The sequence below is a fragment of the Pezoporus occidentalis genome, unplaced genomic scaffold (assembly GCF_034315485.1).
Source record: "Pezoporus occidentalis ecotype Australia unplaced genomic scaffold, CSIRO_AGI_Poc_V1 ctg19, whole genome shotgun sequence".
NCBI classification, from domain to species: domain Eukaryota; kingdom Metazoa; phylum Chordata; class Aves; order Psittaciformes; family Psittacidae; genus Pezoporus; species Pezoporus occidentalis.
In genome coordinates this window covers 2172077-2197644 of record NW_026913748.1, presented here as the reverse complement: position 1 = coordinate 2197644, position 25568 = coordinate 2172077, and the positions used below count along the sequence as shown (strand labels likewise).

Genomic DNA, 25568 nt, shown 5'->3' with positions numbered 1-25568 from the left:
TAGTTTCAGGACCAATAGCTGCCTCGGTTTTGCTTCTTTTGAAGTTTTCCTCCATAATTTGAAAGGACTGGGAGGAAAACTAGAAAAAATGTCCCTGAATTGGATGACTATAATTTGCGTTACTGAGAATTTTTTTTTTATACTTCAATAGCTGGAAAGCAATTTTGGTTTTTTTTAGACTCAGAAGACAAATCCTTCCATCCTTAATATATAACTGTAGCTACCCCAGCACCTCTATTCATATCTGTACTCAGCTATGAGCTCTGGTTACTTACCCACTCTGTTTGCTCCTGACAACATAAAGGAAAAAGAAGAGACAACACAATAATTATTACAAATAATTCAGCTGGAATGGCAACTGGAACAAACAGCAGTAAGATGATTGCATTTACTTGTGAATGAAATGCATGAACTTGGATCAAACTGCCAAGCCTCAGCTGCACAAAAAGGGAGCTGAATCTGCCATTTAACAGAGAGCTCTCTGCAGACAGTGCCTCCAATTTTGAATGCTAAAAATAGTCCCTATGATTACCAAGCTAAAGGCGCCAAATGCTGAAAAAAGAGCGTATCTGATCCAGTAAGGACATGATAGGTAAAAAAGACACATTTTACACAATACGCTTGCTGCCTTTGCCAGATAGTTGAGATGCAGCAATGCCTAATACTTCTATACAAAAGGAAATGTTAAACCCCTACATAAAGTTTTAAGCCAGATGGAAAATGGATTTCCCATGAAAGAAGAAATGGGATAACACTAAATCAGGGCAACAGAATTGAAGTTAGATAGGTTGGTGCAACTCATAAACCATCCTGAGGTGAGCTCTGTCATAGCATAATTATTTTTCTATACATTTACCTGGACATGATTTCTGGGCCTGAGAGCAAACTAAGGCACTTAAAATATATATAGTATCAGTACAGTATCTTTGTAAATTGTGTAAAGTACATATAGCATACACTGCCTGCTGAATTATTGAGAAATATAATTTCCTAGGCACATCAGCAGATCCTATGCTTTGTTTCCTTACATGCTCATTGCAGAGGAAAGCCTGCTTCACAACCCTGGCTGTTCCAGGAATAATCTATATTATGAAAGTTTAAGAATCATATATTATTTAACTTGCTGTTTAGCCACCCAAGAGCTAACAGGTCATATGAGCTATCTTACATCAAATTTCTTCAACATAAGCAAAAAATGAAGATTGCCTGCTACGATCTGAATTTCACATGCACTGCATTCCTCCACAGTCATCGGTACATCTCAGCTGGTATTTCAGAGTGTGTGGAAAAACACTCAATATACCAAAAAGAGTGCTTACACTGTAGTCAGTATTTTCTTCATCTCAGTTTCTGCTGCCGTCAAGGCCATGTGAATTAAGAACAGATGGGGTATCATAAACTCCTTTACCAGATATTCAGTACCAAAATTTTCTCTTTGAAGACTATTGTGATTTAAGGTAAAGATCTGGTAACTAAAACTTTAAGCATGAAGCAAACCATGTAAATCCAAAAGGCTCTCAGAAAAAACACTTACTTTTTTTGTGCAGGCACAGTTAACCACACACTTTTAAACTGGAAAAGAATTTAAAAGAACGCTTTTATTAAAAAGTGGAAGTGGGCTTGAAGTGTTGTATCAACTTTTCAATGAGGAAAGAAATATATCTTAGGTACACCCATGACAAATGGTGGCACCTGGACTGGAAGCAAGATGGTTATTTACAAAACTAAACCAAAGTCATTGTTATTAATGTATTGGTACTGGATCTTCTTCTTTCTAAAGCACAATCATGAAGGCATTTGATGCCTGAATTAGAATTTATTTGTAAAACTTTTACCTCTCTGGTCTCCTTTTTAATCTCACTTTTTTGAAAGCTGCAATTACATATATCCGTGCTGTATCAAACCCTGCTGTGACCTCTACTGCCCATGTAACTGCCTGCAAGATTGCTACCAGGAGAACCATAATTAGGCCTAAATGGAAAGAGGTTTGCTGGGAGGCATGTGGGAGAGAAAGGGAAGATTTGTTCCTGCTAAGCCATTCATTTCAAAAGCTTGCTGGAATGGAAGGAATGTGTAGCTCTTCAGTTTCAACAGAAGAAACTGAACCAAAAAGGAGAGGAAGAAAATTTTCCATGACATAAACCAGAAAAATTAACAGCCAAAGATGAATTTAGAAAAGTTACAGCACCAGAGTAATTCTTCAAGAGAAAAATAACAGTAACAAACCCTTCTTCACTGCTCTGCGTGGTTTGCCCTCGTTTGCAACTGCTGATGGTCTTGCAGTTTCTTCTCCTGTCTCCCTCCCGCTGGATTGTTCACTTGCGGTGGAGTCAGCATCTGATGGTGAAACCCTGCCACAAACATTAAAAAATAAACAAACCAACACTTAAGTTTGCAAAGGGCACAGTTCTCACACAAAAAGAATCCTGTGCTAAAGTATCTTGTGAAGACTGCTAATGTTTTCCTCTGTTTATAAGTAAATTTATAATAAATTATCATAGTTAGATATTCATTGCCATAATGCTACTGTTGTTGCATTTGAAAACTGACTGCAAGAGGATTCACATGTGATATTATTAACTAATCCTTCCTTTAAAATACACTTCAAGAAAAATCTCTGTGTTTGTAAGTAGCAGCTTACTTTTCAGAAAGGAAAGAATTATTTTAGAAATAAGAAACCCATACAAGTAATTAATATTCAAACTTGCTAACTTGGTGTTCTCTTGCTAACACTACAAGTCTATGTGATTATTTTCCTGACTAGTTAAATGTGGAACCACTAAAAAAATGCTATTTTATGTATTTATCCCATGCAGTCGTAAGATTCTTAAAAATACTTGTTACCTGCAAATTACAATCTCAGTGCTCATAGTTTTTGCAGGGAATTACACAAAAATACAAAGAAATACTGTGATTTTCCCCAACAGAATACTTCAGATGTAAAATTATCCAGATAGCATAGAAATAACAAAAATATAGGGCATACACTACTGTTCAGCTGACATCAGCGCCTGTCTTTTCATATGGGATTAGCCTGAGTGTCTCTGGTGATCATTTTGTCATGTGAACATGCGTATTCCATCCCTGCAGGGAGTTAATCACTGAAAGCGTGCACTTGTCTGTGCATTAATGCTGTTGAGTGCAAGATTTCCTTGGGCTAGATGGAATCTGAACTAGTTACTGAGGCTGTTGGCTAAACACCAACCTGCCTAGAGCACACAGACTGAGATAACTATACCTAGCCAGACAAGTTCATTGAAAGTTAAACCCACTCCTTGCAGCAGGCAATGCTCTCAATTCAGCTCTTTCTTCTCCTCCCTGAGCAATGCACTGCTAATTGAACTCTGCATTTCATACTTTTCTGCAGTACTGTAGTACTAAAAGGTCACATTCTGATTAAAAAAACAAAAACAAAACCAAACCAAAATAAACAGGGAAAATATGAGAAATGGTTCTCAGTGAGCTTACACACCTACATTATTGCATCTTTTCCTCTTTCTAAGGTGGAGAGGGTGGGCAGAGCTATTGTCTCCACCACCACTGTTTTGATTCAACATAGTATAAGGCTGGCATTCCATTTCCGCATCTTCTACTCACTTTGTTTCACCTCGCTGTGCTTTGTATTCCTTCACACTCTTTCATCAGTCTATCTAAATTATCATTAAACAAACTATAAGAGCATATACAGTGCTGAGTCAACATCAGTCATTCTTTGTATGTGCTAAGGAATATGCAGTTGTACCTCCTCAACCCAAAACAGCAGGTCCAACTCTCAGCTGGAGCCTAGAGATGCTGTGCTCTCTGAACTTGATTATTTTTATTTGTTGTTTTTACAGATTCAGAATGTGTACTCACATCACCACTGTATTTCCTGGCACGCACCATACAGTCCTGAACTGCATTGTGATGAACTGAGTTTTGTATTTCCACATGAATCAGAAAACATCTAAAAGCAACCTAAGACACTATGCTATCATTTCACATTTCAGCTTCTGCCTCAGGGAGTAAAGGTTTAAATCTCAAGCTGACATGTGCATGTCAGCATGCTAGGGAGATGATGGCAACATCTCCATAGTTAGGCCTAAAGGGAAATTTGCTCTTAAGGGATGATGAGGGAGAGGCGGGAAATTCTCTTTCGAAAACATTTTGAAGTATTTGAATTTAGATGCTATTAAAAAGAAGAAACATCTTTGTTCCAAATTTTACCAATGATTCCTTATTGTCTCCAGGGAAGGCACTAAATGTTGGCTTCTGAGAATTTTTCCTGCTTCATTTTCTGAATTATTCCAGATGAAATACAGTAACAGCCTCAAGTTTAAATTTCTTTCTTATGTCCATGTGAATATAGATGCCTTCCCCTCCCCCTAAGTATCATCTCTTAGGCCACTTTTGAACTTTTTAGAAGAAACGCTGTCCTTCTGATTTATATTTATTTAAGCTACACCAAAATTGAGTTAGCTAATTTTTTCCCACTGGTAGTCTACTACTTGCAAGGCCTACAGGCATTCAGAAGACAGGCTAGACACCTGGGAAGGTGGAAACTGACCTTTACAAAGCCTACATAGGGAAGATGAAGTAAGGATCTTTGGACAACTGGGGCTTTAGAGGAAGCACAGAAGGTTAAGCAGAGTAGCAATCTGTACCAGAGGGACCTGCAGCTCATTCAGAACCATCACTGGTTTCTTTCTAAGCTCATTTAACTTGTGCCTGTGGTTGTTGTTTCCGGGCTTTTTGTCCTCCCACCATGCAATAACACATAGGTAAAAGCACAGAGGAGACAGAGCTGAAGACAAAGGGGTACAAAAATACGAGCGGGAAGGGAAAAAGGATTACTGGGAAGTGGAACACAGAGCAGCTCAGCAGTGAGGAGCTGTTCGAGACTCATCAAGGCATTCCTCAGGGCTCCATTTTTTTCCCCACCACTTACCTTCCCACTTACCCTTTTTTAATGCACAGATCTTTCTTTACTGCATAGCTGTTAACAATGCCTATTCAACAAACAGAGTCCTTTCCAGCAAGGTACATTCACTTAATTCGATTATTGGAAAAGGTATGAAATGACTGCTGAAGGCTGCCACAAACTTCTTCATTTGCTCAGCTGTGAATTATTACTCCTTTTCCTGACCAAAGTCGGTTTGCTATGACAGCAACCATATAACCACAAGTAAAAACACTCTTGCATTTAGGCTGAGTAAGTTGGGGCTGTTCAGCCTGGAGAAGAGAAGGCTGCATGGAGACCTCATAGCAGCCTTCCAGTATCTGAAAGGGGCCTATAGGGATGCTGGGGAGGGACTCTTCATTAGGGACTGTAGTGATAGGACAACGGGTAATGGGTTAAAACTTAAACAGGGGAAGTTTAGATGAGGAGGAAACTCTTTCCTGTTGGGGTGGTGAGGCACTGGAATGGGTTGCCCAGGGAGGTTGTGAATGCTCCATCCCTGGCAGTGTTCAAGACCAGGTTGGACAAGGCCTTGGGTGATATGATTTAGTGTGAGGTGTCCCTGCCCATGGCAGGGGGGTTGGAACTACATGATCTTAAGGTCCTTTCCAACCCTAACTATTCTATGATTCTATCTTCCCTAAATTTTTGAGATATTGCTTATTTCTGGAAATTCCAACTTATCATACACATATTGATCACTGTTAATATTACTGAAACACACTGCTATTTGTCAATGGTTTTCGTTTGGTTTTAACCCTCTGTTGCCTTAGTAGCTAGAGAATGCATCAGGAAACATACACTTGGTGTTTCCACTAAACAAGCAGTTACTGGACTCCAGCCAAGCTAGTAATGCCTTAAACACCCTCTTCGTTAGGCATGTTGCCTTTAAGAGAAAAACGGACACAAAATTCTCATAACCTTGTACTAATGGGTAGTGAAGTATAACTCTGACAGCCCACTAGCAAACACAAGTCCCAGAGCTCTGGAACATATTTTTCCACTGAAATTGCCCTAAAAATACAGTAATTGTCAGCCATTAAGAAACTGTCATCTATTACAATCTGTTTTATCTCTGTGAACTGACCTCCCTCTGTGTCGAGCAGTCTTTGAAGGCTTTGAGGAAGTCTTGGATTTGGGGCTGGGCACATCTCCATTTTCAGATGGGGTAGTATCCTTAATAGGTCCTGGTAAAGGAGCTGGCTCATGGATAATCAAGACATCATCTTTATTGTGCTGGCCCAGATGCTGCTTAGCAAAATCAAAGCCTTTCACACTGGGGGCTTGTAGCTGTGAGAGAAGAACAAAGACAAAAAATAGGAACCATGAGTGACAATGAGTACACAAAGGCTTTGGTTAAGATCTGCAAACAATGGCCATTAAGAGGATGGTCAGGCTATGGTAATCTCAGGAATGAACATGAGAGCTACAGAGAAAATCAAAATAATGTCATCACCACCCCCACCCCCCCCAATTCTGTCATCTTACTTCAGCATATAATACATAGTTTAAAACTCCAAATCAGCAAATGTACTTTAAAAAAATAGCCTTCTGCTGCTGCTACATCTCTTTCCAGCTGTTTCTTCAGACTTAATCATTATGTAAGGAGCTTTTTGTTTACTAGTGGATGCAAGGCTGTAGACGCCTGTATATTACGACTGCCAGGTCACCTTTCTATTTCTTTCAGTCAAAACGAGTGAAGTGAGTTTAAATAATTTCTGTAATGTTACTGATGATCTTCCTCATTTTGAGCTCACCAAATCTGCAGGAGTCTGGGAGTGCTTCTACAAGCACCTAGTTCATATAATGAAAGATAAACATTCTACAGAGCAGTGATACTGCAGCCTGGCAGTGACTTTTCTGCCAGCACAGATAGCTCCAGAAAAGAACGAAAACCTAGCTCTGAGGAATTTCATACTGAATGGACAGAAAAATTTATTAAAGGCTTTGGAGTTTAGAGAAATTAGACACTTATCCCAGAGATCTTATTAAAGGATTATAGATTCAACGGGCATCTTGCTTTAGAAAGACACAGATGTGAGCCTTTCATTATCATAACTATTTATATAAAGATAATCTCATCTTGTCAGTGAGTTGATTCAGATTTGATTTCATCAAGCCTCCAAGTTTTGAGCTTTCCTGCTGATTTTGGGGGGGGGGGGTGTTTGAAGTAATTAAGAAATTCCGAGGAACTAATTAAGAGAAAGTTTTTCTTCAATCCTGCTCAATTCTATGTAGTTTGAAAGTTGAAAGTAGAAAGAAATGTTGACAGTCCCAGTTTGCACAGCGCACGCACAAATATCCACTGCACAGCACATGTACAAAACCCTCTGTGTGTTCCTAGAGCTGATTTCTCCAAAGTGAATCATATGTTGGAGTACATTTATGGGTGCGTCAGATTTCAGATGTTTAAATGAACACCCTTTCATAAAGCTTGGCATGCCAACATAGCTAACTACAAACAGACTCGTCTGATACCATGCCAAAGATAAGCTTGCCTAAGGAATATTCTGAAACAATCTCTTCAATATATTTTCTCAGTAAGCAAACATTTTCCAAATGGTTCTTCGAAAGGATGTCATAGTACAGCAAACTGCCTGTTTAAACCAGTAGATGGCAATAAAAGCTCTCTTGTAAAACCCAACAGCTACGAATGGTTGAGATTTTGGAGTTCATTTCTCACAAAACAAGTAAGCTTATTATTTGAACAGATCTGGATGTTTTCCACTATACTCCATTTTCTTGGGCCTTATAACAGACCCTTCAATTCAGCATGATGGGTGACTCAGTTATTGAATTTATGTAAATGGCTGCAGCCACTGATTCAAAAAGGCACTGTTGAGCTAGACCAGGTCAAAGTGTAACTGTTCTCTATTTTTTGAGTGATAGCCACCTAGTGAACTCTCCCTGAAACCTCCCTCCTCTTCAGAGTTGAAACACTGTGTTTGGGATCTTGCTGAAACCACCCCAAAACTCCGTGTCTTTTTCCTTTTCTCTCATGTCTTTTTTACTTCTGAGGAAGAACTTTTCACTTCCACTGTCAGATCTATCATGCCAGCTTGCAACACTGATTACTGAAACTCCTCTTAGTTACTCCACCTCCTCCTCTGATGTTTTTGACACGGTTTCTGTTCTCTTGTAAGATATTCCTGTGTATGACATTGTTCCTTTGAACCCCTTCAGTGGTTTCCCTTCTTCTACCCCTTTCGTACTCCACCCTCATGCCTATACAGCCCTGCTGCTGATCCCTGATGATCACTTCCTCTATTTCACTATCTTGCCCTTCATTGCCTCCAGTCACCTTTACTCCAGAGATGATGGGTCTCCACCACATGCTGGGCACAACTCTTTCACACAAGAATAAGTAAATAAATACATAGGTGCTGCACTACCCTTTCCTAAGCACTCTTGGCTTGACCTGCAAAGCTACTACTGCTTTTTCAATAGTCTGACAGGTAGGGTGAGCAAGGACAACTGAAGAGACAAACATTCTAGTAATATTAGAATTTCTAGTATGGTTTCATTAAGATTGCTGCATGTCTGAAGCATGCATTTCAGCATAACTTCAAGTTAATTCTAGCATACTGGGTTCATAAACCCTCCAGGGAGCAAAGCAATATGCAAAAACCATAAATTTTTTATCTTTTAAACTCTGAATAACCTTATTCCTAGCTCCAGTCTAGCATAACCTTTTGCCTAAGCACAGTTACAGAAACATATGTTTATGTATACATGTACATACACCACAGCATGTGCATGCACAAATGTTTATCTGAAGACAGACCACACAGAAGCAGAATTAAGACTGTTAGTATTGCAAAGACAACCACTCACACCATAAGAAATGGCACAGTTAAAACTGTCTGAACAATCACAACTGGATCCTCTCATACATCTGCATTGCAACAGAGTCCTTGAGTTACAAAATCCTAAATTCAATTTAGGATTCAATAGGAGCCCTCTTGCTTTGTCCCACCCTGCTGGATCCTTGGCATAATCTGAACCTTCTGTTATTAGTCAAAGCTGGGTAGAATATCAGAATTTATTTGCTGAACCAGGATACTCATCTCATTTCATCCAGAAGCTGTCAAACACGTAGTGAAAGGACGGCATGGAAGAAGAGAAAGGCCGTATTCTTTTATGCACATCTGCAGCAAGGGTGGCAGAGATTCTGCCAGTGGATTTCATGGACACCTGCTGGCAACACAGGATTGGCAAGTCTTGGCCATCACTTCAAGAAACACTCACCCCAGGTACCACAGAACCTGTGGCTCTATTATCCTGAAGTTGTAGTCAGGTCAACTCCTCATCTAGTCTTACCTCCTCCTAACCAGAAAGAACCAGTCTCTCTATCCTGACCTCCTACCCTTCCCTTCCTCTGCATGCCAGTTGCCAGTTCCAGCTTACACTATCCAAGAACCTGAGGCTCATTGCTCCTTATTCCTTCACCTGCTCTCATAGCAACCTCTGTATACAGTAACAAAGAAAAAAATGTCTCAGCTTTTCAGTGACTGCCCTGCAGAGCTTGTATGTGCAGAAGAAGTGTAATCCTATGAGAATTTAACTGGGAAACCTCTACCTAGTTTCTGTCGATCCCATGCAAATATTTCCCCACAGGTTTAAAACCGAGTCAGAAACGGGCAATTCCCCACAGAATAGGCGAAAGCATTTCCCTCACACAAAACAACCTTCTGGTCCTGTTTCCTTTCCTTCCCCACCTTCCATCCCCAAAGGCTGAGCCTATGCACTAGACCTTCTCCAAAACTGTTCTAAAAAATTTGGACAGAGCACTAGTCTTCTCATAAGCTTGTTCTCTGAATGATAAAGCTCTTCATGTTAAAAAAGGTTCAGTATGAGACTGAGAGGTTGAATGAAAAACTTCAAACTGAACAATTCAGGTCTTGCAGAGCTTTGTACAGCTAAACGACATTTCCACGTACCTCCTGCTAAAAAAGCTTAAGGTGGCACTACCATCTGTAGCCAATATACGAAGACTACAGGCGACTGTATTCATGTGTATATGCATGTTTGTGCATATGAATGAAAAACATGACAAAAATATGTGAAAATATGTATGTACAACATAATACCTCACAATATGAAAAGATAGTTCTCAACAAAAATATTGAGGAAATTACTTACTAAAAATAATACCCTCTATTTGAGAAATAGAAATGCCAATATGATTACCACTGCAGAAACAACACTGACAGAAACCCACTTCTTAGTCTTAAAGAAAAATCTACACTTGTGATACCTCACCTCTTAGATCACGGCAACATTACAACTGAGAACCGATATGAACCAAAATCTACCTTTTCATGAAAAAATTCTGAAGGATACTGAAACACAACTCTGCTTCCTGTAAGACTTGATGGTCACATCACTGAGACTCAGTGGAAGGAACAAAGTATTGTTCCAGATGGGTCTCCTTCATTTTCTTATGAATTTCTGTGTGCCACCTGCTGGGTTCTTTCTTTTCTTTATATCAAGTTACATGGTGTGACAGATTGGATGACCTCTGCTCATCCTAGGATAAGCAGTCAGAATTGCATGTGTGGATCAGTCATCTGCTACTCATAAATTAACCACCACCATGGAAATAATACAATCTCTTTTTAAGAGCACATTTGTGCTGATACCACTACCAGTTCAGGAGCTGAGCCTCTTTTTATCAGCCTCAAGTGCCTTTACCTAAGACTGCACAAAAACAGTATTTGCAAAGATTTCTTATTTTAAATTAAAGTTGTTAGAGAAGGTTTTCATTTGTTTTATCTTCACATATTTGTGAAAGGGAAAAGATAAAATACTCTGAAGCTTACCACAAAAACGCATTTGTAAGGCATTATTATACAAATGCAGAACCTGCTGAAATGTAAGAGGAAGATGATTTCAAATTGGCAAGTCAAGACAGTGCTTTAATTCTATTGTTACATACTGGATAGAAAAAAAAAAAAAGGGGGGGGGGGGGCATTTAAAGCTCAATTTGCAGAATTGAGCCAAGACTTATTCCATGAAAGCAGCTCATAGCTTCAGCACTGTTCTAGTCGCAGAAACCGTTGCCAGTATATTGTTCTACTAGATGCAGAGACATACCAGGTACGCCGTCAATCTGTTTTCTCAAGAAAGCAAATACCATACACACAGGTCAGTGAATAGTATCAGCTGAAAGCAGAAGAAATACTTTTTTTTTGATGTGTGAATGAAGACTCAGTAGTCTTCCTGCAGTTTCTACAAATGGCATTTGAATTTGGACATAACATAAAGAATAACGTATTAGGACAATTTGCTATTGATTTTATACCACAGTCATGTCTTGATCCTTGTAGAGCTACATGCATTGAGCAGAGGCTGTTAAAATACAATTCCAAGGAAACAAAGGAGCTAAATATGATTTCAAAAATACTTTAGTGTTGGTAAATAATCTATGAACAGGACAGGAATCCCTGTAAAGGAGTGCCTGAGATTCACACCACCAAACCTTTCTCTGTATTCTGAGGGCACCATAGCACAGGGCAATGTGAATTCACTGCATTACTCTCATGAAGCAGCAGAAAGGATGATTATTTGCAGCTGCTAGTGTGTTTGCTAGGGTCATCTTTATTTTAACTCATTTCTTTCACCATGCTTCTACTATCTAATCCAAGATGTTGCCTCCTTTTTCTTCCCACAAGGATCATTCATCCACATTATTTGCAGCGACTGTTCCATGAGATATTTAAAACACCTACCAATCTACAAATAAATTAGTACTGAGTCATGTTCACCTTTTTAGTCTTGTTTTCCTATTCAGCTCATTCTTCTCATCTCACTTCTACTCCTTATGAACGTAAGTATACCTGTAATACTCTGTATTCTGTTTACATTGTTCTCCTTCAACATAAACCCGTTTGAGATCATAGCCAGGGACTGCCTGTAAAGTATGCATACAAATCATGCATGCAATTCAATAACAATAACACGTATCTTCAGTTAAGAGACACAAGACACCTCTGTTGATTAAAAAAGCTTATTAGAAGATCACACAGAAGCAGAGCTCCATCTCTATAGCTTCTCCTAAAAGTACCGAAAAAAAGACCCATTTGTATTCTCAAGGTCTTTGTGCCATTGACACAATTTCCCTATGAAATGGGATATGATACAACCAACTAGTGCCAAAGAACATACTATTTCCTGGTCTACCTTAAAAAAACAATACTAAGTATTACTGAGAAAGGTGCAGAAGGATCCTTCACTGCTGCTGGTTTAGGAAATGCTTCTAAGCACCAAAACAAGGTCTCGGATTCAGTTTAAATACCTTCACTTGATAACCCCATCTACATATGTAAAAAGAAGTGTATGTGCAATGGCAGTTGACTAGATTGTCATCACCCTCCCATTACAGCAGCGTTACTGCTTGTATCCCCTGTAGCAAGCCCATCTCAAAAAGAAGCAGGATTGTGAGAGCTGAGAGTTAAAAAAGGGGTTGTACGTACAAAATGCTGCCCGTTTTCCCATCTCAGATCACAATCCAACCAGTGAAAAGTACCACACGGTACAGCCAGTGCCTGCGTGGGAAACTAGTCCGAGCTAGTGTAGAGCCTCTGGTCCTCCTTTCCTACTCTGAAAAGTCAAAACTGTGGTTTACTGCTCAGTACCATACAAATAGTAAGTAAACAGGAATTCCACAAAAAATACCACCTCAGGAATTTTGCTCCTGGAGTAGGATTAAAAAGAAATTAAGAAACCCCCAAACTTACAAAACTTTATAAAGCCCGAAATTCTCAAGACACCTGTTCCGAAATATTTTCTTAAGACAGACTGTTGCTGCGGATTTTCATCATCCCTCTTCTTCTCCTTTGTGCATTTCTTCCTGCCACACTAATCTTACCATGACAGCTCAGTAAATTACACAAAATACAAGAGGGATCATGTTGTTGAAAGCCCATAACTCTGAGTCTATATATGCCCACAGGCTGTTGAGGTAACTGCTGTAACAGGCAGAATTTTGTGTCTGAATCAGAGTTTTAGCCTTCCTTCTAAGACAGAAACGCTGCAGGGGTGGGTACTTTCTTAACCACGGTTTGGTGAGGTTTCTTTTCACACTGGCTAGATGGAACTGTCAGGAGAAAGTTAGAAAAAGATCAGCTTCACAGGATAGACAGGTCACTGCTGTGTCTTAGTTCCACTGAAATTTGTCTGTAAGTTACATCAAAACCAATTACTCCTCCAAGGCCACATACACAATTCCAACATAAACTGCAACCTCTAAGAGAGGTAGCACGACACATAAAAATTAATTACAGTTTGTGTCAGAAGCAGACCTTCAAAAATCATGGGGTCCAACCCCCATGCAATGAGCAGGGACATCTTTAACTAAATCACGTTGCTCAGAACCATTTCCAGCCTGGCTTTCAATGTCCCCAGGGATGGTGCATCCACACCTCTCTGGGCAACCCGTGCCAGAGTTTTACCACCCTCACTGTAATTATTTTTTTCCTCGCATCCAGCCTGAATCTCCCTTCTTTGAGTTTAAAATCATTACCACCCGTCCTATTGCAACAGGCCCTGCTAAAAGTTGGTCTGCATCTTCTTATAAAGCCCCTTTTAAGTACTGAAGGGGCACAGTAAGGTCTCCAGGCTGAACCCCAACTCTCTCAGCCTTTCCTCATAGGAGAGGTGCTCCAGCCCTCTGATCAATTTTATGGCCCTGCTCTGGACTCTCTCCAACAGGTCCGTATCTTTCCTGTATTGAGGAGTCCAGAGCTGGACGTAGTACTATAACTTAAGGAAACTCTTTTTTCAACTTGTGAAGCAAAAGAATACACAACACAGTCAGAAACACTTCCTCTCCACAAATAATGAGAAAAGTGCTAACAGACTTTTAAGATAGAGCATGGGTCAGCAATTTTAATTTATTTTTGTGCTGGCATTTTATTGGGCTCAGTGACTCCAACACATTCATATACCTAAGAAGGGTTTAATGCACAGAGAAAGCAAGTGAATTCACATATACTGCAGAAATTAATCTGCTTGCTGAAATAACAAATGAGCGTCACCGTTAAAATCTCAGGCAACAATGATTTGATATTGGCCCATTTCCTTGTTCCCAAAACAGCTAAGTTCTACAGTAAATTATCTATTGCCTTTTGTTAGGAAAGACAGAATTTACTTTCCCGGTATTAATCTAGTCTTAGTGGCCTACTGTGTTCAGAATAGTACAAAGTTTACCTGAATTTTGAAAATGGATTCTTTTTGTTTTAACTCCTGTTCAAAACAAGCCAGTATACAAATGTCATTCTGTAAATCCATGGGTCACCTACATTTTGAATAGTGTATTCGGTTATAGTCTCCCCCCTCAAAAAGGATGGAAAAGAACTGGAAAACCTTCAGCCTTTTCAGAGGTTAGCAGTTGGTCAAAGGCCAGTTCAAAAGAAGGGATAAGAAAACTGGGACACCTCCACATGGAAAAAGAGATGATAGAGATGAGGAATATGACAGAGATCTGTAAAGTCAGGACTGGAAAGAAGCAAGTGCCTAGGAACAAGTTACTCATTATCCCTCCCAATACAAGGACTAGGGGGCATCACAGGAAACAAAAAGGTGGCAGAATAAAAGCAAGATGAAACAAGATGATGTGGTTCTTCATATAACATGCTGTGGAAATGGGTTTGGAAGCTCAGATGGGTTTGGAAGGACCAGACAAGTTCATGGAAGAGAAATCTTTTTTGGGGCTGCTAAATATCATCACTTCTAGAGAATGTCTGCAAGACACAAATAACTAGAGGCTGAAGAGTTACTCAAGGAAGAGCATCATGTGTACTTGCTCTATTCTTCTCCCCTTCAATAGGCTTTTGCTTTTGGCACCTGGGCTAGCTGGCCTTTTGATCTGATCTCAAGACAACTATTGAAATGTTCGTAAAAAAGCAGAGTGAGACATGTTATTTGTCATACCTACCAGTATAAGGGGCATATCCAAGCATGGTATTATATTTCTACAATATGTGAATAGTTAATCCTCCTTGCAGAAGAATTCCTACAAAAGAGCTCCTGCAGAGGAACTGTCATCAGAGAAATGTATTGTTGAGAAGTAATTAAGACATTGAATACTGTGCTCCTTGTCAGAAGTCAGCCATTGACTCTGAAGCAGAACCTGTACGCCGATTCCAAAAAGACATCATTTTGGATAGCTAGTCAAGGTTGCTATTAGGAATGAATGATATTTGTTATGCAAACAGTAGGCACAGACATGATCTCTTGCAGAAACTCATGTCAGTTTTCAAGTAGTTTTTTTATAAGATTGGTGTCAGCTGCCTTTCGTAACATGAGTCTCTTTTGACTGGAATTATCCTGCAAGGCAGAGCTGTTGCTTCGACAATATACAGACGAACAAAGGCATTACAGGATGTCAAAACACCACAAGAATTCTTTGTATCAGGAGCAGAAGACTACTATTAGCCTCCAGCAGGGCTGGTCTCTTTGATCCTGGGAACATCTAAGAGGTAGTCTACTGAATACACAATAATAAGCAAAACTCTCACTTCAGAGGTGCAAAGTTACACCTGACATGTGAGATTCAGGTACTGGATACTGGATATCCCTGGCTTGGGGAGGGGGTAAATGGGAATCCACACAAGCCTCTCTCAGACACCTCGCAGAACACAACTCATTACCTGCAACCCTGAATGACACACAGAGGTCTGGCTGGCTGTCAGAGCAGCACAGATTAGAGCGCACAAGTAACAGTCCCCAGGTGATGATGATATATTAGCTGAGGTTTGCTGGCACACAGTGCAAACTGGCAGTCCTCCAGCTCTGGCACTATCCATGCTATTGCTTGAGGAGATGATGGGATACTATGTGCTTTGTCCAAGACTTCATGGGGACTGACCAACCCCCCCTTTCCCACATGCAAACACACAGGAAGGACACTGAGCCAGAGACGTGTTCAAACTTTAAGAACCACAGTAGCGCTCACAGGGCTCCAGAGAGAAGTGACTTCTGAGTGCAGAAGTAGCTTTCACCACCTTATCAAAACTAGGGTGTGCCCTTATCGAAACTAGGAACTGAGCAAGCTGCTCCAAGTTAGCACTGCAAAGGCAATGACTTCACCATGCCCAGCATTTATAGGTGAGATTCTTGATATTAAGGCAGGCACCCTTGCTTTGCATAACTGTCTAGACCAGAAACTACGTTTAACGTCCAAGCGTAGGATTTGACTTTTTTCTCCAAATGTTTGTACACAGCAGGAGAAGTGAAATCCCTGGGGAACCAGATTCCATTTTCATTTCTGGATGTCCACAGAAAAAGAAATAATATTGCAAACTCTGTTTCTATTAGAGATAACATGTAGATTAGTTTGGGTTTTTTTTTCCTCTCTGGGGAAGATGAAAGGGGTTGGCAGTGTTTTCACACAAAAACATCAGTAGCCCAGTACAGAACAGAAGGATAGTTGGGGTATTAAAGACATTTATCCATTTTTTCCATGAAGAAGAAAAATAAACCATGACAAAAATTCAATTGCTCACAAAAAGCACAGCTTCCTTACACGAAAAGATCAAGCTGGGACAATGTTGTGGTGTATACAGGCAATGGCAAGAGAGAAAATCCTGTAATTTAAAAATACCACTTATGCATCTGTTCACTTCCAAAGGAAAGCAAAGACATCTTTATCCAGCGCAACAACCCAGATCACATCAAGGTGAACTTCCAGTAGGATGCTACAGCTTACAGAACAAGTCATGAATATTTGATGTACCCTTTAAATATCTTAGTTCCATCTCTTGAAAAGAATTATCCTTGCACAGACCAATGAATCTTGCATAGAAAGTCACTGCTCTGACCTGTTTCCTTAACTCCTAGTTTCAAAAAAGGGTCCAAATAACCCGGATCTAAGCATGATTTTCCATTAAATCTCCAGAATGAGAAAGATAACCTGACGTTTTTCAGGTAATGTTAATCCTGCTTTGAAGCAGACTGATGGCTTCGCTAATCAGAACCTCCTTAAGATCTTTTGTTTTTTTTTCCCCACATTATGAGCCTTTCTAAGACAGACCCCTATGCCATCCTGTCTGCAGGACACCGATCCTGTGATGAAACTTGGTGGGCAGATGGAGAGAACAGAAACTGGTAGAGTAGCACGGTACATCCAACCTGTGGGACAGGTCTTTGTTGAATAGAGTCTGCTCTGCCCATGTCATCACCTTTTAAGAATCATTGTCTTTGTTATTATCTATATGATCTTTAAGAGTGATCTGGCCCTGAGGGTAGGGACAAGCAGCAAATCTGGACTCAAGTCCAGCTTCAAGGACACATAAATATACACATAAATATGGCACATAAATATACATCTGATCTTGGGTACTACCATGGGTTTGTCACCACAGGATCTGAATATTTTTCAACACAGCTATGCCCACTGAAGTGGGAAATACGCTATTTTTTACTGTCCTAAGTGAGGGACTGTGACTCAAATATTCTGAAGGAGAGTAACACAGAGAAGGGACCAAAGCAGGTTAGCTGTGCTGGCACAATGTGCTGGCCAGTATGACTGAATCGTTGTGTAATGCAACTATATCTTTATCTCACTGAGGTGCACCCAGGCAGCCAAACCCCCAGGAAACACCCAAAAGGTATGCAGAGTCTTAGTATCAACAGATAATAGTACTGTTTTGCTTAAACAGAAGATAGATTGCGAGGGTATGAAGCTTATGACTTGCTTTTAATGGGGCCATAAGAACACAGAAACTATACCTATTCTATAAAAGTAAACCTTTACACATAGAATAATAAAATTAAAACTTGAAAGCTTATATTTTATGATAGCATGCAAAAAAAAAAAATCAGGAAAAAGCAGAAGTTTAAAATCAAAATTAAGTGATTAAGAGAAAAAAACTAAGAAAGAAAAGTTGGTACTAGAATGACACGAGGCTAAAGAATCCAGGAAAATCTGTAGTGGCTTTAAAGCATTGATCTGAAGAGAAGACTACAAATTTGTAAGAGAATCTAAACAGAGAATAAAGATTTCTTGCAAAACTTACGTATTTCTTATGAAATCTGTATTACTGTGCATTTACAGAAGTTCTCTTGACATTTCAAGGAGCCAGGCTTTTAGTGGCAAAGTTTCCTCAGCAGCATGAAGCAAATAGTCTTTCCTCTCACCCCACTACCAACCTGGTTCCAGGCTTTTAAGTCACTGAACTGGACGCCACAAGCCAAACCTGCCCTCATCAGGCCTTCGTTGCTGAGGCTTGCATGCTTAAGGATCTTAAACAACTAAGAAATATATGTCACAGGTGTCATAATTTGCTATTGGATGCTACTGTGAATTCTGAACAGATTGTTATGCTGCCCACTAATCTGCTATGTTAAAATAGCTAATTAAACATATAAAAAAAAAAAAAGAAGACTGGTGATACCTCTGGAGATCCAACAGTGTAGTAAGATATCCTATTTCATCTGAACAAGAAAATCATAGAATGGTTTGGGTTGGAAGGGACTTGAAAGATCATCCAGTTCCAACCCCCTGTTACTAGACCAGGACTTGCTCAAAGCCCAGTCCAACCTGGCCCTGAACACTGCCAGGGATGGAGCAGCCACAGCTTCTCTGGGCACCCTGTGCCAGTGTCTCACCACCCTCATAGTGAAGAATTTCTTCCTGGTATCTAATCTAGATCTACCCTCTTTCAGTTTAAAGCCATTCCCCTGTGTCCTGTCACTACCTGCCCTTTAAAAAGCCCCTTTAAGGTATTCCCCGGAGCCTTCTTTTCTCCAGGTTCTACAGGCCCAACACTATCAGCCCGTCTCCAATGGAAGTGCTCCAGCTCTCTGAGCACTTTGTGGCCTCCTCTGGACTTGCTCAAGCAGGTCCATGTCACTCTTATGTTGGGGTCTCAAAGCTGAAAGCAGGACTGCAGGTGGAGTCTCACAAAAGTGGAGTAGAGGGAGAGAATCACCTCCCTCTACCTCCTGGGGTGTCTCAGCTTCTGTTCTTCCAACCAACACACATTTCCCAAGTGCAAAACACATTCCAGACATACTACATGGTTGAAGAGAATTGTCTTCAATTTCCAGTACTGATGCGCCATGCATATGATAATGAAATACTTTAATATTTATACATCCCATTTCTATATTTACATTAAAAGATTTTTTTAAAGATTAATGGACGTGAGAAAAGCTAGCACTATAAATACATCTTTAAGGCTTTTACCAATGAAATATTGACTTCAAGAGAAAAGCACAGATCTTTAACCTAAATATCCTTCCATTTACAGATGCAGTGCAAGCCTTCACTGGTACCCAAGTCAGGCTCTGTAAAGAGGGAATGGAAATAATTGTGGGTGGGGTGAGCAAGAGGAAGCCTGAATCCACTTTATAAACTGAGCTTTACAGACCTAAATCCTTGACCACATGATTCCACTCCTTTGAACACTTCCTTGCATTTACTGTAATAAAAATTACAAAAAACACAAACAATTTTAAAGGACAGGACCAGCCCAAATGTCCCTTATCATTCACACACTATTGGGACCATCTAGGGGTCTTCAGTGCTTGCTAAATATGCCTGATTCTGACCTGGAATTCCAACCCACTGATTCTATGACTGCACCTTCTGAGTCTATGAATACATGAAGAAATCCCAAGGCCGGCTACTAAGGAAGCCAGAGAAGTTTTGTTTCGTGTCTTGGGCAAAGGGGAAAAATGTTTTTCGAAGTAGATTCTGCCAGTTGTTCGATGTGCTGATAAAAATTTAAGACACTTCTTATTGCTTTATCTCATTTAGTATTAAAATATGAGCCATCCATGGGTACATGGATTGGACTAGATGTCCTTACTGGTTCTTTCCACTTTGCTTACAGACACTTCCCTAAAGGCAAAGTGACAGGCTCCCTAGGCAAACTGAAATGAGACCTGCATACAAACAAGGCTTCTGACTCATGAATGATTAAGATGAAGAATACTGTGGAAGCAGCAAACAACCGAGCCATTTTCCAAAAAGAAAGTAAAACTATGAATGATGTTTCTGGCCTTACAGCCAACCCAACTGCTTTCTTACAAAAAACTTGTGACAGCACAGAGGTACTGAAAATGCATGTGATGATAGAGCGTATCAAGGGTAATGATCCTCTCCTGCCTTTTTGGTATGACCCTTCTCAAATTAGACAAAACTACTGTGGGAAACTTCTTCAATCAAAATCTGTGTTACATATTACCACAGCACAGATAAAACAAGGTACCAGGGGGTGAAGTTCATCAAAGGGTACCACTTGTTGCTGACCTTGATTCTGACACTCAATCTGCAGTGACAAGGCAAGTGGAAGTTACCATCGATTTGTTCTGACTGCTTTGGAAGTGCAGCCGCTTCCACTTCTCTCATCTTTCACATCATTAATTATCTTGAAAGGGAGCATGGTGCACGGACAAGGCTTGTTACAGAGAAAACTGTATGACTGAACATGAGGTGACAGTGCAAGAACATAACTACAGTTCTACAGGATTAGCACAAGCAGATTATTTTGTCCTCAATAATGCCTCTGAAGGTATAGTCAGTAATAAGCACCTCTGACACACAGACTGGTTCTCTTCAGCTGTATAAAGGAGAAATAGGACTTATAACCCTTTAGTAGCTTTTCCATTCTTTTTACCAAATACATCCTTTGTGAAAATCCTGGTTCACATGTTTTTTAATTTACAGTCTTGGGCAGGAAAAAGTCAGACTACTGAATTTCTCACCATCCTAATGCAGTCCTCCAACACTGCGGCCAACACACTCACCCATGTTCTCTCATGCAGATCCACTAATTAAAGTTCTAGTCCTGCAACAAGGTCTCACAATGGCAACAGAAGGGCCCTGGCAGAACACGAAGCAGCATGGATAGGCTCTACCAAATTCTAGTTCCAGCATGAGGTATAACGGATGGTGCGGTTCAGCTGTCAAGTCAGTTCAGCAGAAGCTCTCCAAAAAAAAATTCAGCCCTCTGCAGAAAGCAAGGTCAGTGATCCGACATTTAATCCATTTCCTCTTACTCAGTTCTAGCCAAAGCCTTGAAATGAAGTGATAAAGAAAGGTTCCTTTCAGCCTCAGTGCCCACATTTCAGAATGATGTGTCTATCTAATGCAGCACCATATACCTAGGAGAACAAATACAAGGCTACGGGATTCTTGACTTCAACTATCACCTGACTTTTTCCCTTTTTATTTTTTTTTTTAACTGGAAGGCTCTGAAACTGTGTTTCCACATGCTATTTAGGATGGTAGGTGTTCCACAGACTCTCACATTCATTTATGTTCAGAATACTCAAGCTCCTCTCTGCACAGCTCCCCCTTTTACCTTCTGTCGCTGCTGAATGTTGCTCATCGTGTCTGGTTGAAACTCCAGTTTGTCTGTTCGACAAAGTTTCCAGTATAAAATAATAACAATCAGAAGCACCACAGCAACTGGGACTGCCACACCAACAATAATCCATAGGTTGCTATTCTGTGACTCTGAGGTGGACTCCTTCAGCTTCTCCACAGCTGTGAAGTTAAAAGGAAGACAGCAATAGTACATGGTTATATATTTTAAACTGTGGACACTTCAAGGTTGTGTACTTTTATGTGCTTGTAAATGCTAGCTGAGAAATTTATCAGAAACCAGCTGAACATCACAGGAAATGTCATATCACCTATAAGTTAAGGTATGTCACGCTCAGGAAGCAGATGATCGATTGTCCCAGCCTACGTTCTGAAGGCCTGTGCTTAAAGTACTAGTGAAAATACACTTCTGCCACAACATCCTGTAACCCAAACCCAAGCTGACATAGAGAAACGGGTCCAGAAAAATTACTTGCCACTAACAAAGGTGAGAAGGATTTTCCAATATTATTGCCTGTTTCCTGCTTTCAGTGGTGTTATCAGCTGCCTCTTCAGTTCTATGGTATATACTTTGTGGCTTTCCCCATTAATAATCACAGCCAATTTGAAATCAGCAAGACCCTCTTCCCTAAGGTGTATAGTTCCACATGTTTTTATTACTTATTTTCCTTCCTCTGTTTCACTGTCAGTGTGTGAGATCCTTTAGCCCCAAACAGCAGATTTTACACTTTAACTACTGGAAACTGTAATCAAACCAGTCACACATGTAAAAAGTGAACCGGAAGAACGAACAAAGCTTTCACTTTCTCTATTTTGCATAGTGGTAATAGGTGGGACTAAAAACAACAGCAGTAATACATTACTAGTCAAAGTGATGCACTTTCTTAAAATGATGTCTTGAAGTTAAAAAGACTATTCTGTGCAATTTTATTTTTATATATCATTTTAATAATAGCCATTCTAATGATAAACCTAGAGATAAAAGGAACATATTATAATTCCCATATTTTATACATCTGACAGCTCATTTATGACATTCCATTTTGTTACAAAAATAACATTTTTTTGATCTAGTTTCTTCCAGCAAGAAGAAACATTTAAAAGATTTCTATGATGCTATGCCTCTTAGAAGGGCTTTCTAATGACATGTCAAAGATAAGTTTCAAGGTAAAGAATAAACTATAAACAACTTTTTGCACTTCTCTCTAACCAATATCACAGCCCATTAGCAGATATTAAGCAGATGTATATGAGCTACTAACCCATTTTTAATCTGCTGCTTTAATGAGGGACAAAATTTAAAACCACATCCAGATGGTGCAATTATTACTATTTTCTTCACTTTCTTTCTGCAGAGAATTTAAAAAAAAAAAAAAAAAGACATGTTTGTTCTGCTGGCAAAATACTCTCTGGTACAATGCAACTGATGCCTCCATATTGCACAGAAAACAGAAAAGATAATTAAATGTTCATGTCAATAAGGTATTTTGCAAATCATATACACGTCCATTACTGTTTAAAATACTTCCAAGTTTCTTTCCTAATCATAACATGGAATTTTTAGTAGGTCTTCTGTCTTGCTTCCTGAATAAAGTAACTATATGACTTTGTATTACCTGTCGTATTTATTCTGATGTGTATCTAGTAAATAAACATGCCTTTTATACTACCTTTACTGAAAGATGACATTAGCTATATATTACTGATGGACGAGCAAATAAAAATAAGGTCAACCATACTCAATGGAGGAAATAAACTGCTTCTTTTTTGCTTAGGTCGTTCAAAACACCCCAGCTAGCATTAGCCAACATCTTTCACTTGCAGAAACAATAATTCAGACAAAAAAAGTAGTGTCTTGTGTTAAACATCATTCCTATTATTACTCAGCTAAAGGAAACACCCATTTCACACTGACACCCTCCTGTCCCACAGTCATGGGATTTGTGCAAGCTCCTGGGCAAGGTAAGTTGTAAAGAAATACTAGTCTAGCAGAGAGAGATGAATGGCAAAAAGCTATCTTGCTAGCACAGTTTTTTTTCTAGCATAAGCACTTGAGTGAATGCAGTGAGGCTTGCACTTAAAGAGTCTGTTGCAATTCCAGGCTCAGCAGTCATCAAGAAGCAAAGCAACACCACATAGCTCACTGCAAGACTGATAAAAATTACTCCCTCAGGAGCGTCAAAATTGCAGCATCCCCATAACAAAACACTGCAACAGTGCACTCTGACAACTGTCAATCTCCAAAGCCCACATCACCCTTCCCGTTTCTCTTTGCTGGCATTAGCATGGATTTGAAAGGGCTTACGCTGTGCAACGGTGCCTTCAATGCGGTATCCAAGGATGATTGCTGCCCGCTGGATGTCAACCCTGTTCATCAGGTCTGAGCACTTCAGAGCACTGAGTCTCTCTCCATCTTGGTCCTCCACAAAATAGATCAGCTCCACAGGGTTATCAACCCCAACTAACCGTGACACGTTCACAATCTGAAAAGAAATCGGGAAGCTTTTACATTTTAAGTTGTAGTTATTTTGGGCTCCCAAATGTTTGGCCTTTCAGCCCTTATGCTCTCTCCCTCTTCTCTTCACAGGGCCTGGACCTTAATGATACTTATCTAAAAATAGACATTTGGGACAAATAGCTTGGCCAAGATTGAATCAATAACTGTCTTAATTCTCACTGTGTGCAACCCCTAGTGCATAAAAAAGATTCTACCTTGCACTATGCCTTAGAAATACAATTGCTGTTAAAGAAAGCCCTTCTATCTGTGACAGCAAAGAATATGATATAATACTAACCATGCAACTTCTGCGAGCTGGTACAGTTTGGAAAGTATCAACATCCAGAGAAGTCTGATAGGTAGATGCGCCCTGTGCAGTGCTCCAAAATACTGTATGCAGCAAAGGTAACATACACAAAGGCTAGTTCTCTCTTCTGAGATAAGCTTAAACCAACATTGGGCAAGCTTAGATAGACAAAGCTAATATACAGTAATAATTTTCTTCTAAACTAAAATTCAGGATATTTTAGCCTAATATTTGCATAAATGATTTTGAGTAGAAGTCTTCCAGAGGAAGACAACATTGCTGGAGTTAATACATTGGTCTCTAATTGCACTATTCAAATGCAAGCACTATTCAAGTGCTTACACTTTTCAAGCACTATTCAAGTGCTCCTGGGCCTGGGAAATCTACAGAAATATCCATTTGGTAACTGAAAGGAAAATTTCCTTGGAGGCAATCCTTGTATAATAAATTTTTTTTGTAAACCTTATGTCTCCATTGTCTTTCCCTGTTTTATAACAATGTACAGATCCAGTACTGAAGAGAACTGCTTTCACTCCAAACACCATGCCACTCTGGAAGCCTCTATGGCCTTTAGCATTTGATAATTCATAGCTGTTGAAGAGATTAATGTGATTTTACTTTCCCCTTCTCTAATTACCTACGACGACTTAGCTTGGTTATTCATGGCATACACCTCTTTGTTTCAGGTTTTCCAAGTGTTAAGCAGCTATACATGCAAATATTCTGTTAGCTTCAAATACCACTGTTTACTCTTCCTCAACAAAAGTACCTACACAGTTGCCTTCAACCTCCATACAGCTCTCCCTGGCATCCACCTTTCTTCAGGAAGGAATGTATTTGATGCTGTGGGAAGTAATCCTTCCTACCTACTTCTAAAGATGTTAATAACCAAAAGAATGCTTGCTATGAGGAAGCCCTGTAGAAAACCACCAGATATCTACATTGCATGTAAGAATCACATAACATTTTTGAATTCCTGTAAAATTAAATCTTATATATAATAACTCTCCTCTGCTTAACCATTTACATGTAAAGGTGAGCTCAATCTAGAAACAGGCCAAAAAAATAGTAGGAGATATTCTATCATGTAAAACAGAGTTTGAAGAGCTCTGAAAGGAACTGCCACAAATAAAGCAATATATTTTGCTTCCTTCAAAATTATCCTTTACTATGAAGTACATACTAAATAAACTAGAATCTCAAATACCGCCCATAGGTGTTCACAGTGGACAGACAAATGTTTGCCTCTCTGAGGCTTACAAAAGCAAAGTTCTATATTATTTTCTTTCCTAGTTTCCAACAAAACATTCATGTTGAAGGAAAGCAGAGCAATGTTCTAGATCAACAGGGATGATGTTCTGGTCTTTGGGGACATCAACTCAACATGTCCTAAAAAAGCATTTCCCAAGGGTGGCAACAGCAAGGTATGTAATAAAAAAAAGGAAAAAAAAAAGAAAAAAGAAGTCTTCTAGGCCAAACCAACTGAAAG

At 39.7% G+C, this 25568-nt stretch overlaps 1 protein-coding gene across 6 annotated transcripts in view; it reads right to left on the bottom strand.

Moving 5' to 3' along the window:
* KIAA1549 (KIAA1549 ortholog) overlaps positions 1-25568 on the bottom strand; it is a 148508-nt gene that overhangs the window by 22127 nt on the left and 100813 nt on the right. For 4 of the 6 annotated variants that reach the window (XR_009964348.1, XM_062616385.1, XM_062616389.1 and 1 more), the window contains exons 9-13: positions 23581-23758; positions 21253-21437; positions 6027-6229; positions 2227-2351; positions 276-290 (exon numbers count right to left, since the gene is read on the bottom strand). Coding sequence is in view for 5 of the 6 variants with exons in the window: in XM_062616385.1 (XP_062472369.1) it covers positions 276-290; positions 2227-2351; positions 6027-6229; positions 21253-21437; positions 23581-23758 (706 nt within the window). In the remaining variant the exon portion in view is untranslated. The remainder of the gene's footprint in view (positions 1-275; positions 291-2226; positions 2352-6026; positions 6230-21252; positions 21438-23580; positions 23759-25568) is intronic. The other 2 variants (XM_062616386.1, XM_062616388.1) reach the window with 1 other exon arrangement.